The following is a 17,075-nucleotide window of genomic DNA, read 5'->3' on the forward strand; positions in this document are numbered from 1 at the left end:
TTTCTATTTTACACACTATTCATAATTAAGCATACAATTTCAATTTTCTCTCAATATATAAGTAGTAATATATTCATGTGGGATCTTGTTTGATTCGTCTTTACGAGTACATTAAAAATATCTAATTTTTATATTTTTTGCAAATACGTAGGTAACGATATTTAGCGCGTAAAAGACGCGTTGGCAAACGTGGAAAAAGAAAGTGGTAGTGTGGAGTTGAATGGAGGGAGTAAATGCAATGGGGTCACCAAATCTAGCCGTTACGCTCCCCACACAGCAATAATCCCATGTTCCCGTTTTCTCCAACTAACCAACTTTTTGAAATTTTATACAATTAGACCGTTACTTTCTCTTATACTCTTATCTTTCTTTAAACATTCTTCAGCTTCATCAACCTCATCCAATTCTTCAATCCTTTTTTTAACCTCTAGTCTGATAACATCTCATTGTTTTCGTCGAAAATGTCGGTCGCGTATTCGTTTTCCAAGGAAGAAATGGCCATTGATCCAAGCCTTGGGTATCCTAGAGCTTATGCTAAGCTTTGCAAAGATACAAGCATTACTCCTTATACTAATGGCCCCCCTTTCACTTTCACCCCTTATACTTTACATTCTAATGAGGTTCGATTTGTCGAATTTTAAGCATTTTTCCAGGTTTTAATTAATGGGTATTTTTATTAGATCAGCTTAATGATTGTATTTAATTGATGAGCTTAATGTTTGTATTTATTATAATTTTGTTCAATTCAGCTATACTGGTATATGCAAAGGTGGAATATTTCATAATTTTCAATATGATAATTGATTGTTAATAATTATAGAGAAAATAAGAATTGTTTAATTGCTGTAATATGATGTTAATTACACAATTCATGGGTTTGATCTGTAAAAGTTTCAATTTTTGTCATTGATGAATTTATCCTCCGTCTTATTCATTTGCTTACCTTTTACTCGTAATTCTCTGTGGGAAGTATTTTAATCAAAGGTAAACAAATGATTGAGACGGAGTGAGTACGTGATAACATGGGTATTTTTTGTTCCCTCGTTTGAGTTGTTCCAATTTTTAATTTTTTTCAATTGAATTACTGATGTAGCATGATTGGTACTTAAATTAGGGGAATGGTAATGCCAAAGAGGAAACATACTATGTCACTCGTTTAGTGAGAACATTCTTATTTCCGGGATCATTCTTAAAATTGTACACTTTTCTAGATTGCTAAAACTATGTTATGTTATATTGAATGTTAGGGTTCAAGAGCAAAGGAATTAGAGGAAATGTTCCCAATAATTGATCAGGAAGGAAAGCCTACAGCCAAGACAAGAATCTTTATCAGTATACTTTGGAAACAACTTAACCATCTTGGGTAATTCCCTATTTATAACGACACTCTCCTCGCGTTTGTTTACATTATTTGGGTCGATTTTGGTCGGCTCATGTCATTTATTATGCACATCGAGTCATGTATAGAACTTGAACTCAAACTGAATCTTTTTGTGTTGATGTTTGAAGCAATGCCGGGTTTGATCCGGCAATGTTCCGAGTTGATCCTTATGGGAATGTGTTATACTTCCATGCTGATTCGGCTTCCCCTCTCGCTTGGGCTATTGATCACTGGTTCCCTTGTTCAAGTACATAACCATAACCTTCCTAATTTAACACTTATGTTCATGTCCTTGCAGTAGTTTACGACATATTTTGCTGATTACATATATCTAATCTATTCAGGGGGAGGATTGACTGTACCAAGCAATCTAAGGATACTGCAATGGCAAGTATGCAAGAGGAAACAAAAGCAATTGGAATTTCTAGTTCCGTGGTGGGATTTGCAGCTTGGCATCTCCATCAACCAGTTCTTGTCTATCTTTGCTTCTGTTAACTCAGATTTCAGGTAATTAAGCCCATCTAGTCTCATGTAGTCATGTCCTTCTTTGTGGGAAGGGTGAAACCGCTGAAACGTTCCCCTGATGTAATTCAGACATGGAGTTGTTTCGGAGTATGGTTGACTTATGCTCGATGATAAAATGATAATGCTATCTGTGGAGTATCATCTTAGGTGAAAATGGGGTATGACGGTCTTAAAAGCCTACCGTATTTAAGGTTTTGAGGCTCTAACCCCTCGAGCCATAAAAGTAAGCTCCATCTTACATTAGGATTGTGTCACTCAGGATTGGTTTACATTTTGTTCAATGATCAAGAGATCATGTCAACATTATCCTCGACAAAATTGGACTTGAAGGTCCTATAGTACGAAAACTTGTTTATTTACGCTTTTGAGGTAGGATATCTTGCTGTTCATGACACAATGAGCCTTTTTTGTGCAGGCACAGGGCCTTTAGATGGTTGTTTTCAGCAGGAGAGAATGAAGAATTGAATGATCTACAAACTGTAGACTCCCACAATTTCCCTCAACCCTTTATCAAGTCCAAAGACCAACTAGGTCTTGCTCCTGCTGCTGTTGTCAGGAGTCGAAAGGACTCTGCCGATGCCTCTTCTTCAACTTTGAGATCCCTTGATTTTAACCGGCAATCAAGGCCTAACACACCTACTATCATAGGTAAACTTTATTTACAAATTCATATAGAACTTGTTTCTTTTTTCTTTTAACATTGTCTGCAGACCTCAAATCGTTGTGTTAATCATCAAAAACGGAACTGTATAGAAGTGTACTAATTTTAACCTCAAATTTGTTTGTAACAGCAGCAGCAAAGAAATATAAGGATAGTGGGTTGAAGGAAAATGAAATGCCTGACATGGTTACCAACCCATATCAGGCTATAGTTATGGCAAGAGATTCCCTTAAGCAAAGAGAAGAATCTAACAAGATGAAGATGGAAATCCAAAGGCTCGATGATGAAGTAAATGAGTTTAAGCTGAAGAATGAGGAAGAAAAGATGACCATTCAAGAATTGGAACTGGCACTGATTAAACGTAGAAGACGGGCTGAAAAGTGTCGTAAGCTAGCTGAGGCACAATCTGCTCACAGGGCCATGCTGCAGAAAATGATCAATAATGCTATGCACCAGTAAGGCTAATCGAAAACCTAGATATCCCCATTTTTTGTTCTAAGTTATATATTTAATGGTAATTAGGAAGCGAAATTCATGTAACTAGTACTAGACTTGACAAATGGATCAATGGGTACGCTTTTAGGTCGAGACATTTTACGGATATGGGTTGGCTTGGGTTCATGTTTATCAAATAATCTTTGGTTGTGGCTAGTAAGATTTTTCATTTATTAGTTATTTGGGGTAGCTCTTTCTCGACATGAGGGTTCTCTTTTTAGGATCGTGTTGGGTTTGGTTCAGATGGATTCAGTTCGGTTAGCTTGCTCTAGTCTAACTAGTATCGTCGAGTAGAGTTTTTATGCTCCTTTAATCTTTTCAGGAGTGTTGTTTACAAGGAACAAGTGAGACTCAACCAAGCAGCAACAAATACACTTATGGCAAGACTTGAAGCACAGATAGCTCTATCCAACTCAGCCGAGAAAGAGCTATACTTAAAGTTCAAGCAGAGGGATGAGCTTGAGAAACAAATAAGACCGAAATTGGAACCAGCAAGAAAGAGATCAAGGACCGAAGATGATGCATTTTTAGAAGAAAAAGAGGACAGAACTCTTATATATTTACCAAGGATAAAAAGTACAAAACATCTTCACAAGGAACTTAGGGCATTTTTAGAAGAGGAACAGAAATTATCGGAAGCAGCCCTTTCAATGATTGAAGAAGAAGAAAATACCGAAAAATTAGGGATAGTTGAACGGCATGATGAACGTGAAAATGCTGGTTTAAACATCAGCTTTCCATTTTCTAAAGACAACCAAGTAGAAGAAGATGAGGAATTGAGAAAGAAGAGAGGTAAGAGTAATGTCGAGAAATGGATGCAAATGTTGCTTGAAAATACAGAAGGAGAAGAGGATTTAAGCCCTCTTAAACTAGCAGAAACCCCAGGAACAAGCAGCAAAACTGATGAAATCATCAAAATGCTCAATGAGAAGTACCCACAGAAGGATATAAAAGTATTGAGACTTCCAAGTTCTACCCCAAAACACCATGAAAATGATTTAAAAAATGAGAAATCGGAGATTGAACCCAGAAACCCGAGGTCAATGAGCACTCCTAGGAGATCGATTTCATGTGAGACCGATATTATAGGTAAAGGAGGAGAAGTAAGGAAGAGTTTCGGAGGAGGCAAGGAAATATTCGACAAGAATGGGAAGGGTAAAGGAATTGCAAGGTGTGAGAGTGCTAGGTCTTTACGGCATTTCCCTTCTTCCCCTTCAAAGATATTGAATATGAGTAAGGGAGTTGATTGCTTAAGAAAGAAACCTCTTGTTTTCGATGATGAAGATGAGTATAGAGACGAGAATCGAGCACCTGGACATAACATCCTTAAATCTCCATTCAAGAACATCAAGAAAGCTGTCAAGAGATAAGATGTGTAACCCACTTTGTTCATTCATTCATTCGTTCATTCATTTCCTCCTTGCATTCTTTTTAAGCTCCAATTCTGTGTGCGTGTGCACGTTTTCGTTATTTGATTTCAGAGTGATGCAGATAACAGCTTGTTAATGACAGATACATGTAAGATTGTAAGGTAATGTTAATATACATATGCTTTTGCTTGATCTGAAAAATTAAAGCTCTTTCATACAGTATTTTTTGCTTGCAGACCCTGGTTGTCCTTAAAAATATATTAAGAATAAACACAAGACTGCATTTTTATCAATATTCTTGTTTTCTTGGCACCGTCACTAGGGTTTAAAACCTGTCTGGATCAATACTGGCCTCGTCGTTCTCTAAGCACCAAAAACCCGTCTTTATCAATATTGCTTTCATTGTTCCGTAGCATCAAAAGACAACTTTATGAAGATAAATACCCTTCACCGTAGAAAACACGTCTGTATCCTCGTCTTTCCATTTGCAAGTTGGCACTGTCAAGACAAAGATTTTCTCCATCGTCGAGAAGTCCTGCTATTAGGAACCTTTGTTTTAGGTTTCTCTTTAGCAAGAGGGGTATGTCTTCCAAACCCAACCTCCTCAAACTCTCTATTATTACCGATACTTTCACTCCTTGCACCATCATTAACAGCTACAGAGCCAGAGATCAACAAGAGTTTCTTCCACCTAAAAAACCCTCTTTTCTTTTCAACCAACTTCTCGAGTTGACCCTGCAATGCAATCATTTGGTTTTGTAGCCTAAGAACATCTTCCTTTAATCTTTTGATCTCCATGTTTTGGACCGTCACCTCTCGTTTTGAGTGGCAGCGGGCTGAAAGCTCAAACCCCATTTGGCTCGGGCTTCTGACCACTAATGAACCACTCGATTCCAACTTGTGGTTGATCTTGTTTTGTTCAGAAAACAGGACTTGGACTACTGCTCTTAAAGGCAGTCTTTCATTCTGTGAGGCATGTAAGGATGCTTCTGGTGATAATTTTCGGCTGTCTATTAATCTACACAGTAGTTTTCTTTCTTGTTTTGGCACCCCTGAATGTACCTGTCACAGCATTCAGATAAATAAAAACATGAATTCCATCAGACAGTATGTTGCATTAAAACTAACTCGACCCTCAAGAGACCATCTCTTGCAATAAAAGTGTAAGACAGACTCATTTACAATTTCTACGTGAATTTGTAAAACAAATGATTGGGACGGAAAGAGTATTACTTAAACTAGCTAATAAACCAAAACTCATGTTTAATCAACATCAAAAAGTTGGCAAGTTAAACAGAAGCCAAAAAACAGTTCAAATTGTTGGGTATGTCACAAGCAGTACAGGAGATGGCAAGATTCTATTGTACAAGTCTAGTTACTTTCACCTGTAGGACACCCCCTAAATATTTGGTGATAATGCTCCATGGTCCATAGACATGATGCCCAACTTTATTACAGACTTTTGCTGTGCCAAATACCTTTCCATCACTGTGTTATTGTTAAGTGATGTAATGATTGATTATTCACCAAACTAAGTTATTACAACAGAATATCATATCAGGCAAGCAATCAAGCGTATTAAAACCCATTATAAATGGTCGTTTACGAGTATTCTATTATCGCATTTATTTTGGTTCATTTTGACTTTGATGGTTAGCTGGTGTCAACTTTGACCGAAATTTTCTCTATATACCTCGTAGATACAACATTTTAAAACTATGATGAAAATAGTTGTTTTGATAAATAAAACGACTTTTTATGCCAGAGCTGAATAAACTGATGATCAAAGTCAAATATTTTAAAAAGTAAATGAGCTGATCGAAGTAATAATTTTTCATAGCAAACATCATTCAATACTAGTATCTAAGTGCTTATAAAGAGAAGATCCTCACTCTAAGACACGTATATTCTAAACGGGGTAATAACAAAGTATATAATGTTTTAGCGGTAATTTCCAATTTCCAAGTTAACTTAAATGTTAACAAAATAGTTGACTCGCTGAAATAGAACTGTTACCATACGACATGTCATTTTAACTTAATTCAGGCCGATCCTTAAAAGTTACACATGAAAATGTTGCAAATTATTCCCATGTACTCGTGCCACATATAACAACATCAAAGTAATTCCAAAAAAACCATTACATTTAGACAACAATGACTAACCAATCAAATAAAACTAAATTATTTACATGATTGAGTAAAAAAAAAAAAGTTACCTTAAGATAAGTGTCAATGGCACGGTAAAGGCCATCATCAATGGCCCTAGCATGAGGTGGTAGGACACCAGCAAGTTCAATAAAGTCCTCTAAACTCAATTTTAAGTCTAAAGCAACCTCAGCTAAGTAAGAATCTATAACCTTAGCCACCTTAATTAGGGCACTACTACCCTTAACACTCTCATCTAATGCCACAAACCTCTTAACTAACCTCAAAACAAGCTCAAAATCAAGCAATGTCCCACAAGTATGATTAAATGAAGGCATCATTATATCCATCAATGAGGCTTCCTCTAATCGCCATGAAGCTCGACTTTCTAACTCTTCGATATAGCTTATATCGACTCCTACCTTATTAGCCACCCTTAGTAACTTGAACAAGAAGTTACATGAGATGGCATCGTTTTCCGGTGGAAGTATGCCTACTAATGTTTCAATGAAGAACTTCTTTTTCCTCCATGATGTTGTGGCACTTTCTGGAGATGCATTTGATTCGGTTGAGTTTGAGACGATATTTGGAGATTCTGATAGCTCTGGTACCCATTTTGAGGCATAATGTGCTATAATTGAGCCTACTAGGTCCGGCCGGACACCCTTGGCTTTAATCCCTGAAAGGGTCTTAACAAAGTAGTCCATGTCGAGAATGCATGCATCGTCTAGCCAGTACTCCCCCGGTATTTGTGGAGGGTTAGTACTGGCCTGGGTATCAGACAAGGTGACCCTCTTCATTAAAACTCGATTAAACCCTGAATTTAGAAAGAAGTTTAATAGTAGTAGGTTATGTTATGTTATGTTACTATTGTGAGGTGAGTCATGTGAGTATATATATGACTATTTAGCAAAGGGTGGTACTCTACTCTAATTAGTGTAAAATGAATCAAATGACGGTTATACCCCTTAGGAAGAGTGAAGTACTTAGAATAGGCAAAAGGGTAATTTGGGAATAATTTAGGGTGAGAGGAGGAGAAAGATGGGTGATAAAGAAGAGCTCAATAAAGATAAGAGGTAGAGAAGAGGATGTACATCATAGTGGATTTTCACAAACTCACAAGTCATTTTCCATGCTAGAGTTTGCTAGTGTTTATACTCCGTATGGTTTTAATTAGACATGGAGTATTCATTTAATGCAATTGTCCTCTCCTCACCCTCTTGCTCATCGTACTAGGATCTGTCAAACATGTTACTACGACGGGTCATGAGTCATGGCCCTCATGGGTTCGGTAATTCTTGGAAGTTATTATTTTAAATAAACAAGTAATCTATAGACAATCATGCATAAAGAAGTATTCCTCCGTGCCGGTGATACGAAAATTACTCAAAAGAAAAAAATTCGTTAGAGTTGCAGCGGAATTAACGAAACTGGACAGTGCTGAAGACTGTCTGATTGTCGAATTTAATCTGATTTGAACAGTTTTGAGAACTGTCTGATTAAGAACTCGGAAATCTGGTAATTTTTGAGGTTTTGATTTTTGTAAACGAAATAAAGAACAAGAGATATTTGTTTCGAAATATGTGAATAAATCGAACCAATGGGATATTTGCTTGAGCTAGACCTATAACTCAGCCAATGGTGAACTATAATCAAACGTAATCCCCCTTCTCCCTGTCATTCTAACTGCTCTCTATATTCTTCCATCTTCTTCCATTATGCAGATTAATCATCTTCTCCCTCTAAATTATTCAATCAACTATTACAACTCTCCTTCGATCAAAATCATTAAGAAATTGATTTATTTTTACGATCATCAGTGGGCGGAGCGTTAATGGCTGATGGCCGATGGCTCAAATTTTTATATATCCATCTTCTTCATTATGCCTTACTTAATCATCTTCACCCTTTAAATTATTCAATCAACTATTATGACTCTCCTTTTTTAATTGAAATCATTAAGAAATTAATCAATTTTTACCATCAATGGTGGATGGAGCTTCAATGGCTCGAATTCTTTATATATAAGCACGAGTTCTATGTTCAATAACGCATGTAGTATGTGGCTCGAATTCTTTATATATAAGCTCGAGTTCTATGTTCAATAACGCATGTACTATGTGTAATAGCTCGACTTCTTAGATGACTTGCAAAAGCCTTGGGAAATTCAATTGACAAGTCACACATCAATGGTGGGCGGAGCTTCAATGGCTGATGACTGATGGCTCGAATAATTTATATATAAACTCGAATTCTATATTTAATAACGCATGTAATATATGTAGTAGCTCGACTTCTTAGATGACTTGCAAAAGTTTTGAGAAATTTAATTCGCAAGTCATGTTTAATATCATACTGTTCAACAAGAGGTAAATAAAGATATAAAGGTAACTTAAAACTAGTTTGTATATAAAATTTTCAACAAAAGACTCTACACATAGATCAAAATCTCATGTAATTAAATTTTTTTGTACCATTAGTAGATGTAAATGTCAAGAACTCGAAGCCTATACTAAAAATATGAAGAATTGTTGGAACGGGTAAACATAAGCTCAAAATAGCTCGAGTTCTTTATTTATTAGCTCGAGTTCTGGCCAGTTGTATAATGCTAGTATAAAACTTGATGTAGGATCCTATTTGTGGTTTTATATAGTGGTTGACTGATTGTTACCAAATTTACAAAATAAGAATAATATATTATAAATATCTCCTTTTAGTCAAATTTTATACCTTTTTTATCACTTTTTTAAAATTAAATTATTTTATTTTTTATAAGCAAATAGTCATCAGTTTCTTAATTAAGTTAACTTAATGGTTTAGTGACGAAAAAATGAAAAAAAAGTGATGATATCCTAGTGATGGTGCCATAATAAAAAGACAAATCTAAAACCATATAGAAACTTTCTCAAATAAATACATGGCTGGATAATAGGTTTATCTCTTTTTTTTTTATCAAAAAAAAAAAAAAAAGAAAGTTTGTCTCATATTCTTATATTTGACATTCCACCCCATAAGTATTTGGACAGAGGGTATTTCACAAAAAGAATAATATCGTAGTGATGGTTTTCCTAAAATTTCAAACATTGAAAATGAAACAAAGTGGGGTTATATAAAATGAGGCCAAATTGCCAAAATTTGAATGCTCTATAATTGTGATTTCATATTTTCACGTGAACCTCACTGTTTTTTGTGGGAATTTTAGATTGTGTTCTTTGTTTTGATCGACCAAAAATTTCCATGGCTCTTAAGTAGAGTATTTCAATAATGTCTTACGGAGTATAACATGGCTATGGTTAAACGATTATACCTAATCAATTGGTGAGTTTAAGTTGAATGTTAACAAAGACAAGTCAGCAAATTCCTATTGTAGACGGATATTTTCGGCTATATTTAAAATGTTATTTTAACGAGAAAATGTGAACATTGTAACGCGAAAATGTTACATCTAGAAGATTGTTCTGGTAACTTTTATGAAAAAAAGGTTACATATAATTGTAAAGGGCATATTTACTCCGTCTTAAGCTTAAGACGAAGGGAGACTTATTTAAGATAAATTATACATTTATAATTTACAATTAATATAATACTTCATCCACTTCTATAAGATGTGGGGTTATATAAGTTATCAAACCACAAATAATAGATAAATAGAGAAACTGAAACAGTTTTATAAATTTGCTATTTTAATAAATGTAAAATGTCATTTAGAAGTGGAGGGAGTAGTACAGGATAACCAAGGCCGAAGTAAAGAAATAATCAATGTGACATATAGAGTAAAAGTAATCAAAAGAGGGAATTTTATTACTGATTCAAATTAAAGACTAATAAATTGAAACTAAGCAAGACATAATAATGGTGAAATCAGTTGGTCTAAGCCAGGGGTGTGCATAACCCGGTCCGGAGACCGAAAAAGACTCTGTTCGACCGGAATCGGAATTAAAAAATTTCAGTTCAGTCGCTTGTCCACGCATTTTAAGGATTTCTGTTTTCGGTCTGGACCCTCTGTTTTTTCGTCCAGACCGGATTAAACCGGAAAGACCGAATTTTGCGTTAACTTTTTTCTTGAGAAATTTCCCATGTCGCCCTTTAATTTTGTCATATTTCTCAAGGTACCCTTACTTTTAAGAATCTTCTCATGGTACCCTTGAGGTTCTATTTTGTGCCCATGATATCCCTAACGTAACAGTTGTTAAGGGGACGTTAAGTTTTGGTGACGTGACAATAATTAGTCATGGATTAACTTTCAAAGGAAAATCAAGTAAATATACATCATTTGTTGAAAAAATAAAAGCGTGAACATATCTCATGGTACGAGTGTGATTTATACATTCTTCCTCATATATCCATAAGACCCACTTAGAGGGAAACATTTGCCCATCTTTTCCCTACTCTGTGAAGAGGTCCTAAAGATACCAGTGCTGAAGCTGAAAATATCAACTATTCAGTTTGACCAAACCACTAACCTAGATAACCATCTAGCAGCATACGAAAGTCACAATTAAGTTTTATGCTAGCCTCGGTCGTCTATTTAAAGAATAATATGCCTGAAATAAGAGGTGTGACAGAACTACGACGGAGTTTCTTACGCTGAAGAAGATTGATGCTAAGTATATCAAAGAATATATTTGACACTTTGACTTAGAGAGCCAGCTGATAAAAGGCATGGATCCAACGATGGCGATATTCGCCCTCGCCCACGACTTAATTGACAAACCACCAAAGAGTGAGATAGTGAGAAAGCCGCCGAGAAGCCTTATTCAAGTTAGGGATGTGGCAGACAGGTACTTAAAGGAAGAGTGGTATCAAAAGAGGTTTGCCCATACAGGGAGCCCGACAGATAAAGGAAGAAAGCCGGCAAAAAACAACTCTCCCCATCGAGAAAAGAGAGATAAATCTCCTCGCCAGGGCAAGGATACAAAATGGTGAAGGGCGGGCTAGGGCCGAAGAGACACCAACAAGCACCATTTCCAAAATTTCAAAATCACACACCTTTGAAAAGGAGAATGTTCAAAGTATACACCCTCGAAAAAAATAGCGAAAGGTGGCAAAATTCGTAAGCTAAAGAGAGAAGGAGACAAAAGGAAATATTATGACTATCACAAAGTCAATCGCCACATAACCGACGAGGGCAGACACTTAAAAGGAGGTAATAGAAGACCTCATGCGTCGTGGCTACCTAGGCGCCTACAATGTGAGAGGGAGGCCAATTGTTAGAACACACTTGATTGATGATGCCAAGTTTCATAGTCATTTGATTGTTTGCTTTTAGTTAAAAATGTTTAGTTCTTAAACCAATCAATGGACTTCCAAGGTGGCTCAAAATGATCAAGATGAAGTCAAGACAAAGAAATCCCCTAGCCTTAGTCGAATATTGTAAATAAGTAAGTGTAACATTCCCATATTGTCAAGTGGCTGCAAAACAATGTAACGGTGCTCTGCACTGTGGTTTTTGGTACTACGAATGGATGAATTTTCAATGAAAAGTTGAAGTGTTCAAATCTTTACACTTTTCACATTTTCAAAGGTTTAACATTTGAAATATAAAAGTTTGAAAACAAATCTGGAAAATTAGATCACAAATCTCTCAAGTTAAATTCTCTAGATTTTTGCATCTACTCTTTACCAAAATGGAAAGGTTGAATTTGTCAAAGGACTAAAGCTAGAAAAGTTTTTTACCAATTTGGTAAAGAGTCACATGTTGAGTGTTTGGGGATATGTTTTCTCAAATAGACTAAAACATTGTGTGCTTAAGTCTAAACCTAACACTTACCATCACTCAAAGGCTACTTATTTATTAATGGATTATATTACTTTAAAGTGTACTCTTTAGATGATCGATCAAATCCACTATAAATAAGAAGCTTTTGCATCATTTATTACCCAAGACTTTCCAAAGCATTTATTGAGAAATCTTGCAAATCATTTGTGCATTTAAAGCTCTGTTCTTTAAGTATTTGCAAAAAAAAATTCAGTTTTAAAGTCTTCAATTGTTTTCAAAAGCTGTAAACCTCCAAGTATCACTTCGTTGCACTGTGACGTAATAAGTTTGTTCTATGATTCTCGTGCTTAAGTCCTAATCGTGATCTCCATGTTCATTAAGTGAACTCTTGAGATTCAAAACTCTGTAAATCTGTGAGATAGAACATATAAACTCTTGAAGTGGTGTAGCTTTAAGTTTGAGTGCAATCAGGTTAGATTAGCGAGTTATTTTCATTGTAAGGGTTTAGTTGTTTGAGTAAATTTCTAAACAAGCAATAAAATAACGGTTGGACGTAGGCCTCAGAGTAGAGGCTGAACCAATTTTTAAAACATCTATTGTTTGTTCATTTACTCTTACGCTCTCCTACTTTGCGCTTTCTCGTTTAGAATTACTGTCAGTTCTGTGTCACACTCATCCATATTGTGACATAGATCTGTTGTACCATCTTGTGAACTTATAATCTGTTAAGTTTCTCAAGTATTTCATGTTAAGTTCATATACCTATTATTAGACATTTCTAATGGCGAACTAATTAACATATTAACTTTAGTCACTAAAGATCTAGTGCATGCATAACTATAACAAGAGATAAAAAGAAAACAATGTTTCTTACATTGTTATTGGTTCGAAATTTTTGGGCACAAATAAGGACACCTTCCTTATTTGTTCTTGAGCTTAAATATTATGGATGATCCTCCAAATCTCAAGTGTAGAGATTCTCCTCTTGTTGCACCCAAAACAAACCCTTAAGACTTATATACTAATTAACTAGATTAATATATAAGATATCCTTAAAAATTCTAATAATATTTTGTATTACTACACTAGTAATAATTGTTTTGTCCATATTTTGCACAAGGCTGGAAATACAGCCAGGGTAGAATAGTATGGGGGTTAACTAGTATCATCTTATATTGATGTTATCGTGATCGTACCTAAGTAGGGTTGATTATAATAAAAGTAGTGCAAATAAAGTAAATAATATGACAAAGGAATTTGTACGTGGAAAACCCTTGAATGGGAAAAACCAAGGGCACCAAGCCAGGAGAGGATTTTACTATGATTTAAGAGGATTATAATATCATGAGCACGAAGTATAGTATTTTCTCTAAGTGTTATAATAGTCTTGCTTGCAATGTGATAAGTTGTGTTGTGTATGTTCGAGTATGCCTTGTCTTCCAAATGATCTTCAAATGCTCCTTATATAGCCAAGCTGAATGGCTGCCAAATCTTTGTACTTAATGCTAAATATTCCTCCTTGATTGCTGTCTTTATTGCGCATTAATGCCTATTAATGCTCCTTCTTTATGACCAAATCTTCCTCTTAATGACCATATTTATGTTGTAGAAATCTTAGATATAATTATCCATGACTTGGTCAAATGTTGACCTTACACTTGACCGTTGTCCTATCCGGCCTGGTGCCTGTCTTCTTGTATCCTGATGGCTTGATGTCCTGACACCCTGATTGTCAGGCCAGGGTTGAACTTAATCCTGAAGATGATGCAGGAGTCTGGGCTCATCGACTGGTGCCAAACTTGGACTACCCTGATGGACCTGCCCTGATCGTCAGGCCAAGGTAGAATTATATCCTGTCAGTAGTGCGAAATTTCAGGCTCAACAATTGCCCCTTATCTCCTTATTATCGCTGGGTCAGGCCAGAAATAAGGAGATAACCTTCTCTTTTTATCTTTGGATAACTTCTTCAGGACGATTCAGCGTGCTTTATCATTAAGAAAACGGCTAGTTGTACTATCCACTAAAACTTGATCAATTCCTCACTTCATGCTTTACTATCCACTAAAACTTGATCAATTCCTCTAAATTTCTCTCAATCTTTCTTCCATCTTTATCTTCAACCTTCGTCTATTTTCCCAGAAATTACCAGAAAATCTAACTGTGGCTGTAAAAAGAAAATCAACCGGGGTTGATGTTGCTCCTGGCACACCTTTCGTCACAAACCCTGAAAATAAGCCTGAATCTTCTGGAAATCAACCCGTCACATTTGGAGATGCATCCCCTGCTCTAGCTGTTGATTAGGTCACCATCTTCTACAAAAATTTGAGTTTAAGCCGATAAAGGCTCCCGACGAACAACACACTTTCCCCAATCGTCTCAAACCTGAGTTTGAGAAAATTTTGAAGGATAACGGATCATTACTGCTGATCCTGACATATGGATTCCTGAAAATTCTCCCATCTGGGTGGACTGGCTATATGTATCAGGGTCAACTTGGTTGGGCCTGACCTGATGTTTCTCGATTATGATGCATACGTTGGTGGTAAGTACCATGTAACTTTTGCTTGTCCTGCACATATTCTGTTAGTTCAAAGGAAAGCAGGAAATATTTAACAGGATGTACCTTTTGTAGTGGATGATTTGGTGAGCAATACTAAGTATCCTTCTACGAGGGTGACTACTTTCCTGGCAATTCCTCTTATGGAGAGGTCGCAGCCATTCTGCTGCAGGGTGGAGTGCTTTCTTCGTTGTTTGCAGGCTGGAGGCTTCTCAAGGTTCCTAAGCATGTTAAGGCTGCTTGGGTTTCAACTTCTGGCAGTAAGGTTTTCTTTTCTCAGAATTGTCAATTTCGGCATAACGGACTTGAATACTAGGCTTGCCAAAGTTAAGGAGGAGGGTTCACAGGCGGTGGGTCTATCTCCAGTGCTGGAGCTGATCTTGATAAGCTAATTGATCTGACTGATGCCCCTGCCATTCCTACTCGGTATATTCAGCATGTTACCCTATACGTATGATTCAGTCATGTAGCCTATGTACAGTTGACCTGGGTTGTCTTTGCCCCACCATATGAATCAGTAATGTTTGCTTTTTGATCATGTGTATTCGCATAGTGTATGAGTCAATGTTCATTGCTGCGACAAGGCAGGGTAAGACAAGGATTATATTGGAAAAGTATCCTGAGCCGATAGAGGCCAATATGTTTCGTGAGAAAGAGGAATTATGGCGCTCGGTCAGGCGAGGAATAATTTCTGATCGGCGTTAGTATCTAGCCCTGACAAGAGGGATGTCATTCGCAGAAACGTCAAGCAATGGTATTTTGTCTAACCAAGGAGAATGTCCTTGGTAGAATCATTAATTATTTTGTACGATTGCCCAGGGGGAATGTTCTTGTAAAGACAATTTCATATTTCGTTGGTCCTAGTCAGGGAGGTTATCCCTGATAGGATGGATATACATTTTGCTACCTTTGCCCCAGAGGGTAAGGGTTTTATTCATGATATAAAGTTCGTCTTTTAGGCTTGCTTTGTTCAATCCTGTCATTCTTTAAACCTGTTAACCTGTTTTCTTCAAACCTGTTAATGTGTTTTCTTTAAACCTGTTAACCTGTTAAAATCTTGATTTTCTTAACCTGTTAGATTTTTGAACCTGTCTTGCGGTTAAGCCATCGTAAGTAATTCAACCATATATGGTTTTTGCCATAGTGGTTGAAGGGGTGGGAAAACCGGCCTGACAGGAGGGCTTATGTCCCCTGCCTGACTGGAGGGCTTGGTACTCGGCCTGACAGGAGGGCTTTTTAGACTGATGGTCAGGATAAAACACCCTTGCACCGTCTTGTTGCGTCCAGCTGGTTGTAGATGTGTGCAGCAAATCTAGTCAGGTCATCAGGCAATTATTTCATGCCTGATTAGTCCTGACATTTACTGTATCCGGTGATGGTTACCAACTCGTTAGGCACAGTTAAGTGCATAATTTTGTTTTAAAAACTATTGTATAGTAGAGTAGCCCTCAATCCTGAATATTTATGCATATAAACATTTATCATGTATAATTGTTCAGGATTAAAAAATAAGAGAAATTGGGTTAGTTGCATATATATAGACATGGATTGCACATAGGACATGTGAAGCACGTAATTTTTCAGATAGCACGTCAGTTTGAAACACTGATAGCAAAGATATAGTTTTTACCTGATTCAGGGCTGATATAGATTCTTATACATAAAATAATTTCAAATGTGTTATATTCCAAGATCTTGGGATCATTTCTCCTTCTAATATTTGCAGCATGTAATATTCTTCAATCTGTTGGGGTCAGGCTGATATTTGCTTCAAAGATATTCAAACCATATCTACATGGATTTTAGCAGGGATGACTTCTTCACAACATTAAACCAATGAATAAGGAGTTTGTTCAGGCTGGCAATTTTTTTGTTTTCTTTTTGACGACCAACTTTTCATTTAATTTCAGCTTGACCATTTGCTATAGGGTAGCCATGCACGGTCTACAAATGGCTAGGGTGTGAAGATTGGATGCAATAACTTAGTTTGTTGATGAATAGTTGGAGCATGCTTATGACGGGCTTCACATTTCATGTTGTAGTCCAGGCACTCAGCCCTCAGGGTTGGCCAGTAGTAGCCAGTCCTCAGAACTTTGTTTTGCTTCATGTGGTGCAAGACATTTCACGTATGATTTAGCCTGAAATCTTCTAAACAAAGTGTCATTGATAACAAAATAGGTAGAACTCTAACTCTAAATGCTCTTAGCCTTATGCAGGGGC

At 36.5% G+C, this 17,075-nt stretch overlaps 2 protein-coding genes across 3 annotated transcripts; one reads left to right on the top strand and one right to left on the bottom strand.

The window, feature by feature from the left end:
* The first annotated feature begins 308 nt into the window (after positions 1-308).
* LOC141648051 (uncharacterized) lies at positions 309-4,633 on the top strand. Of its 2 annotated transcripts, none has more exons than XM_074456498.1 (7): positions 309-620; positions 1,248-1,363; positions 1,510-1,628; positions 1,726-1,888; positions 2,322-2,554; positions 2,701-3,022; positions 3,385-4,633. In XM_074456498.1, the coding sequence occupies exons 1-7, from the start codon at positions 462-464 to the stop codon at positions 4,430-4,432; spliced, it is 2,160 nt and encodes a 719-aa protein (XP_074312599.1). In that variant the 5' UTR covers positions 309-461; the 3' UTR covers positions 4,433-4,633. The 2 variants fall into 2 exon arrangements, with proteins under 2 accessions (XP_074312599.1, XP_074312598.1); XM_074456497.1 differs by having other exon boundaries at positions 357-620; positions 2,698-3,022.
* Positions 4,582-7,760, bottom strand: LOC141648052 (root phototropism protein 3-like). Its single transcript, XM_074456499.1, has 2 exons — positions 6,651-7,760; positions 4,582-5,494 (listed from the first exon to the last, which is right to left on the bottom strand). Exons 1-2 carry the CDS (start codon positions 7,377-7,379, stop codon positions 4,934-4,936), a joined length of 1,290 nt encoding a protein of 429 aa, XP_074312600.1. The 5' UTR covers positions 7,380-7,760; the 3' UTR covers positions 4,582-4,933.
* Positions 7,761-17,075: the final 9,315 nt, after the last annotated feature.

The sequence above is a fragment of the Silene latifolia genome, chromosome 3 (assembly GCF_048544455.1).
Source record: "Silene latifolia isolate original U9 population chromosome 3, ASM4854445v1, whole genome shotgun sequence".
NCBI classification, from domain to species: domain Eukaryota; kingdom Viridiplantae; phylum Streptophyta; class Magnoliopsida; order Caryophyllales; family Caryophyllaceae; genus Silene; species Silene latifolia.

What these genes read in the sequence shown, in the direction of transcription:
- LOC141648052 (XM_074456499.1), bottom strand. Translation starts at nt 7,379, where the DNA reads ATGAAGAGGGTCACCTTGTCTGATACCCAGGCCAGTACTAACCCTCCA. An exon ending in CCATTGACACTTATCTTAAG is followed by an intron (nt 5,495 to 6,650) that starts GTAACTTTTTTT and finishes ATGCTGTGACAG; the next exon opens with GTACATTCAGGGGTGCCAAA.
- LOC141648051 (XM_074456497.1), top strand. Translation starts at nt 462, where the DNA reads ATGTCGGTCGCGTATTCGTTTTCCAAGGAAGAAATGGCCATTGATCCA. An exon ending in TCTGTTAACTCAGATTTCAG is followed by an intron (nt 1,889 to 2,321) that starts GTAATTAAGCCC and finishes TTTTTTGTGCAG; the next exon opens with GCACAGGGCCTTTAGATGGT. An exon ending in ATCAATAATGCTATGCACCA is followed by an intron (nt 3,023 to 3,384) that starts GTAAGGCTAATC and finishes TAATCTTTTCAG; the next exon opens with GAGTGTTGTTTACAAGGAAC.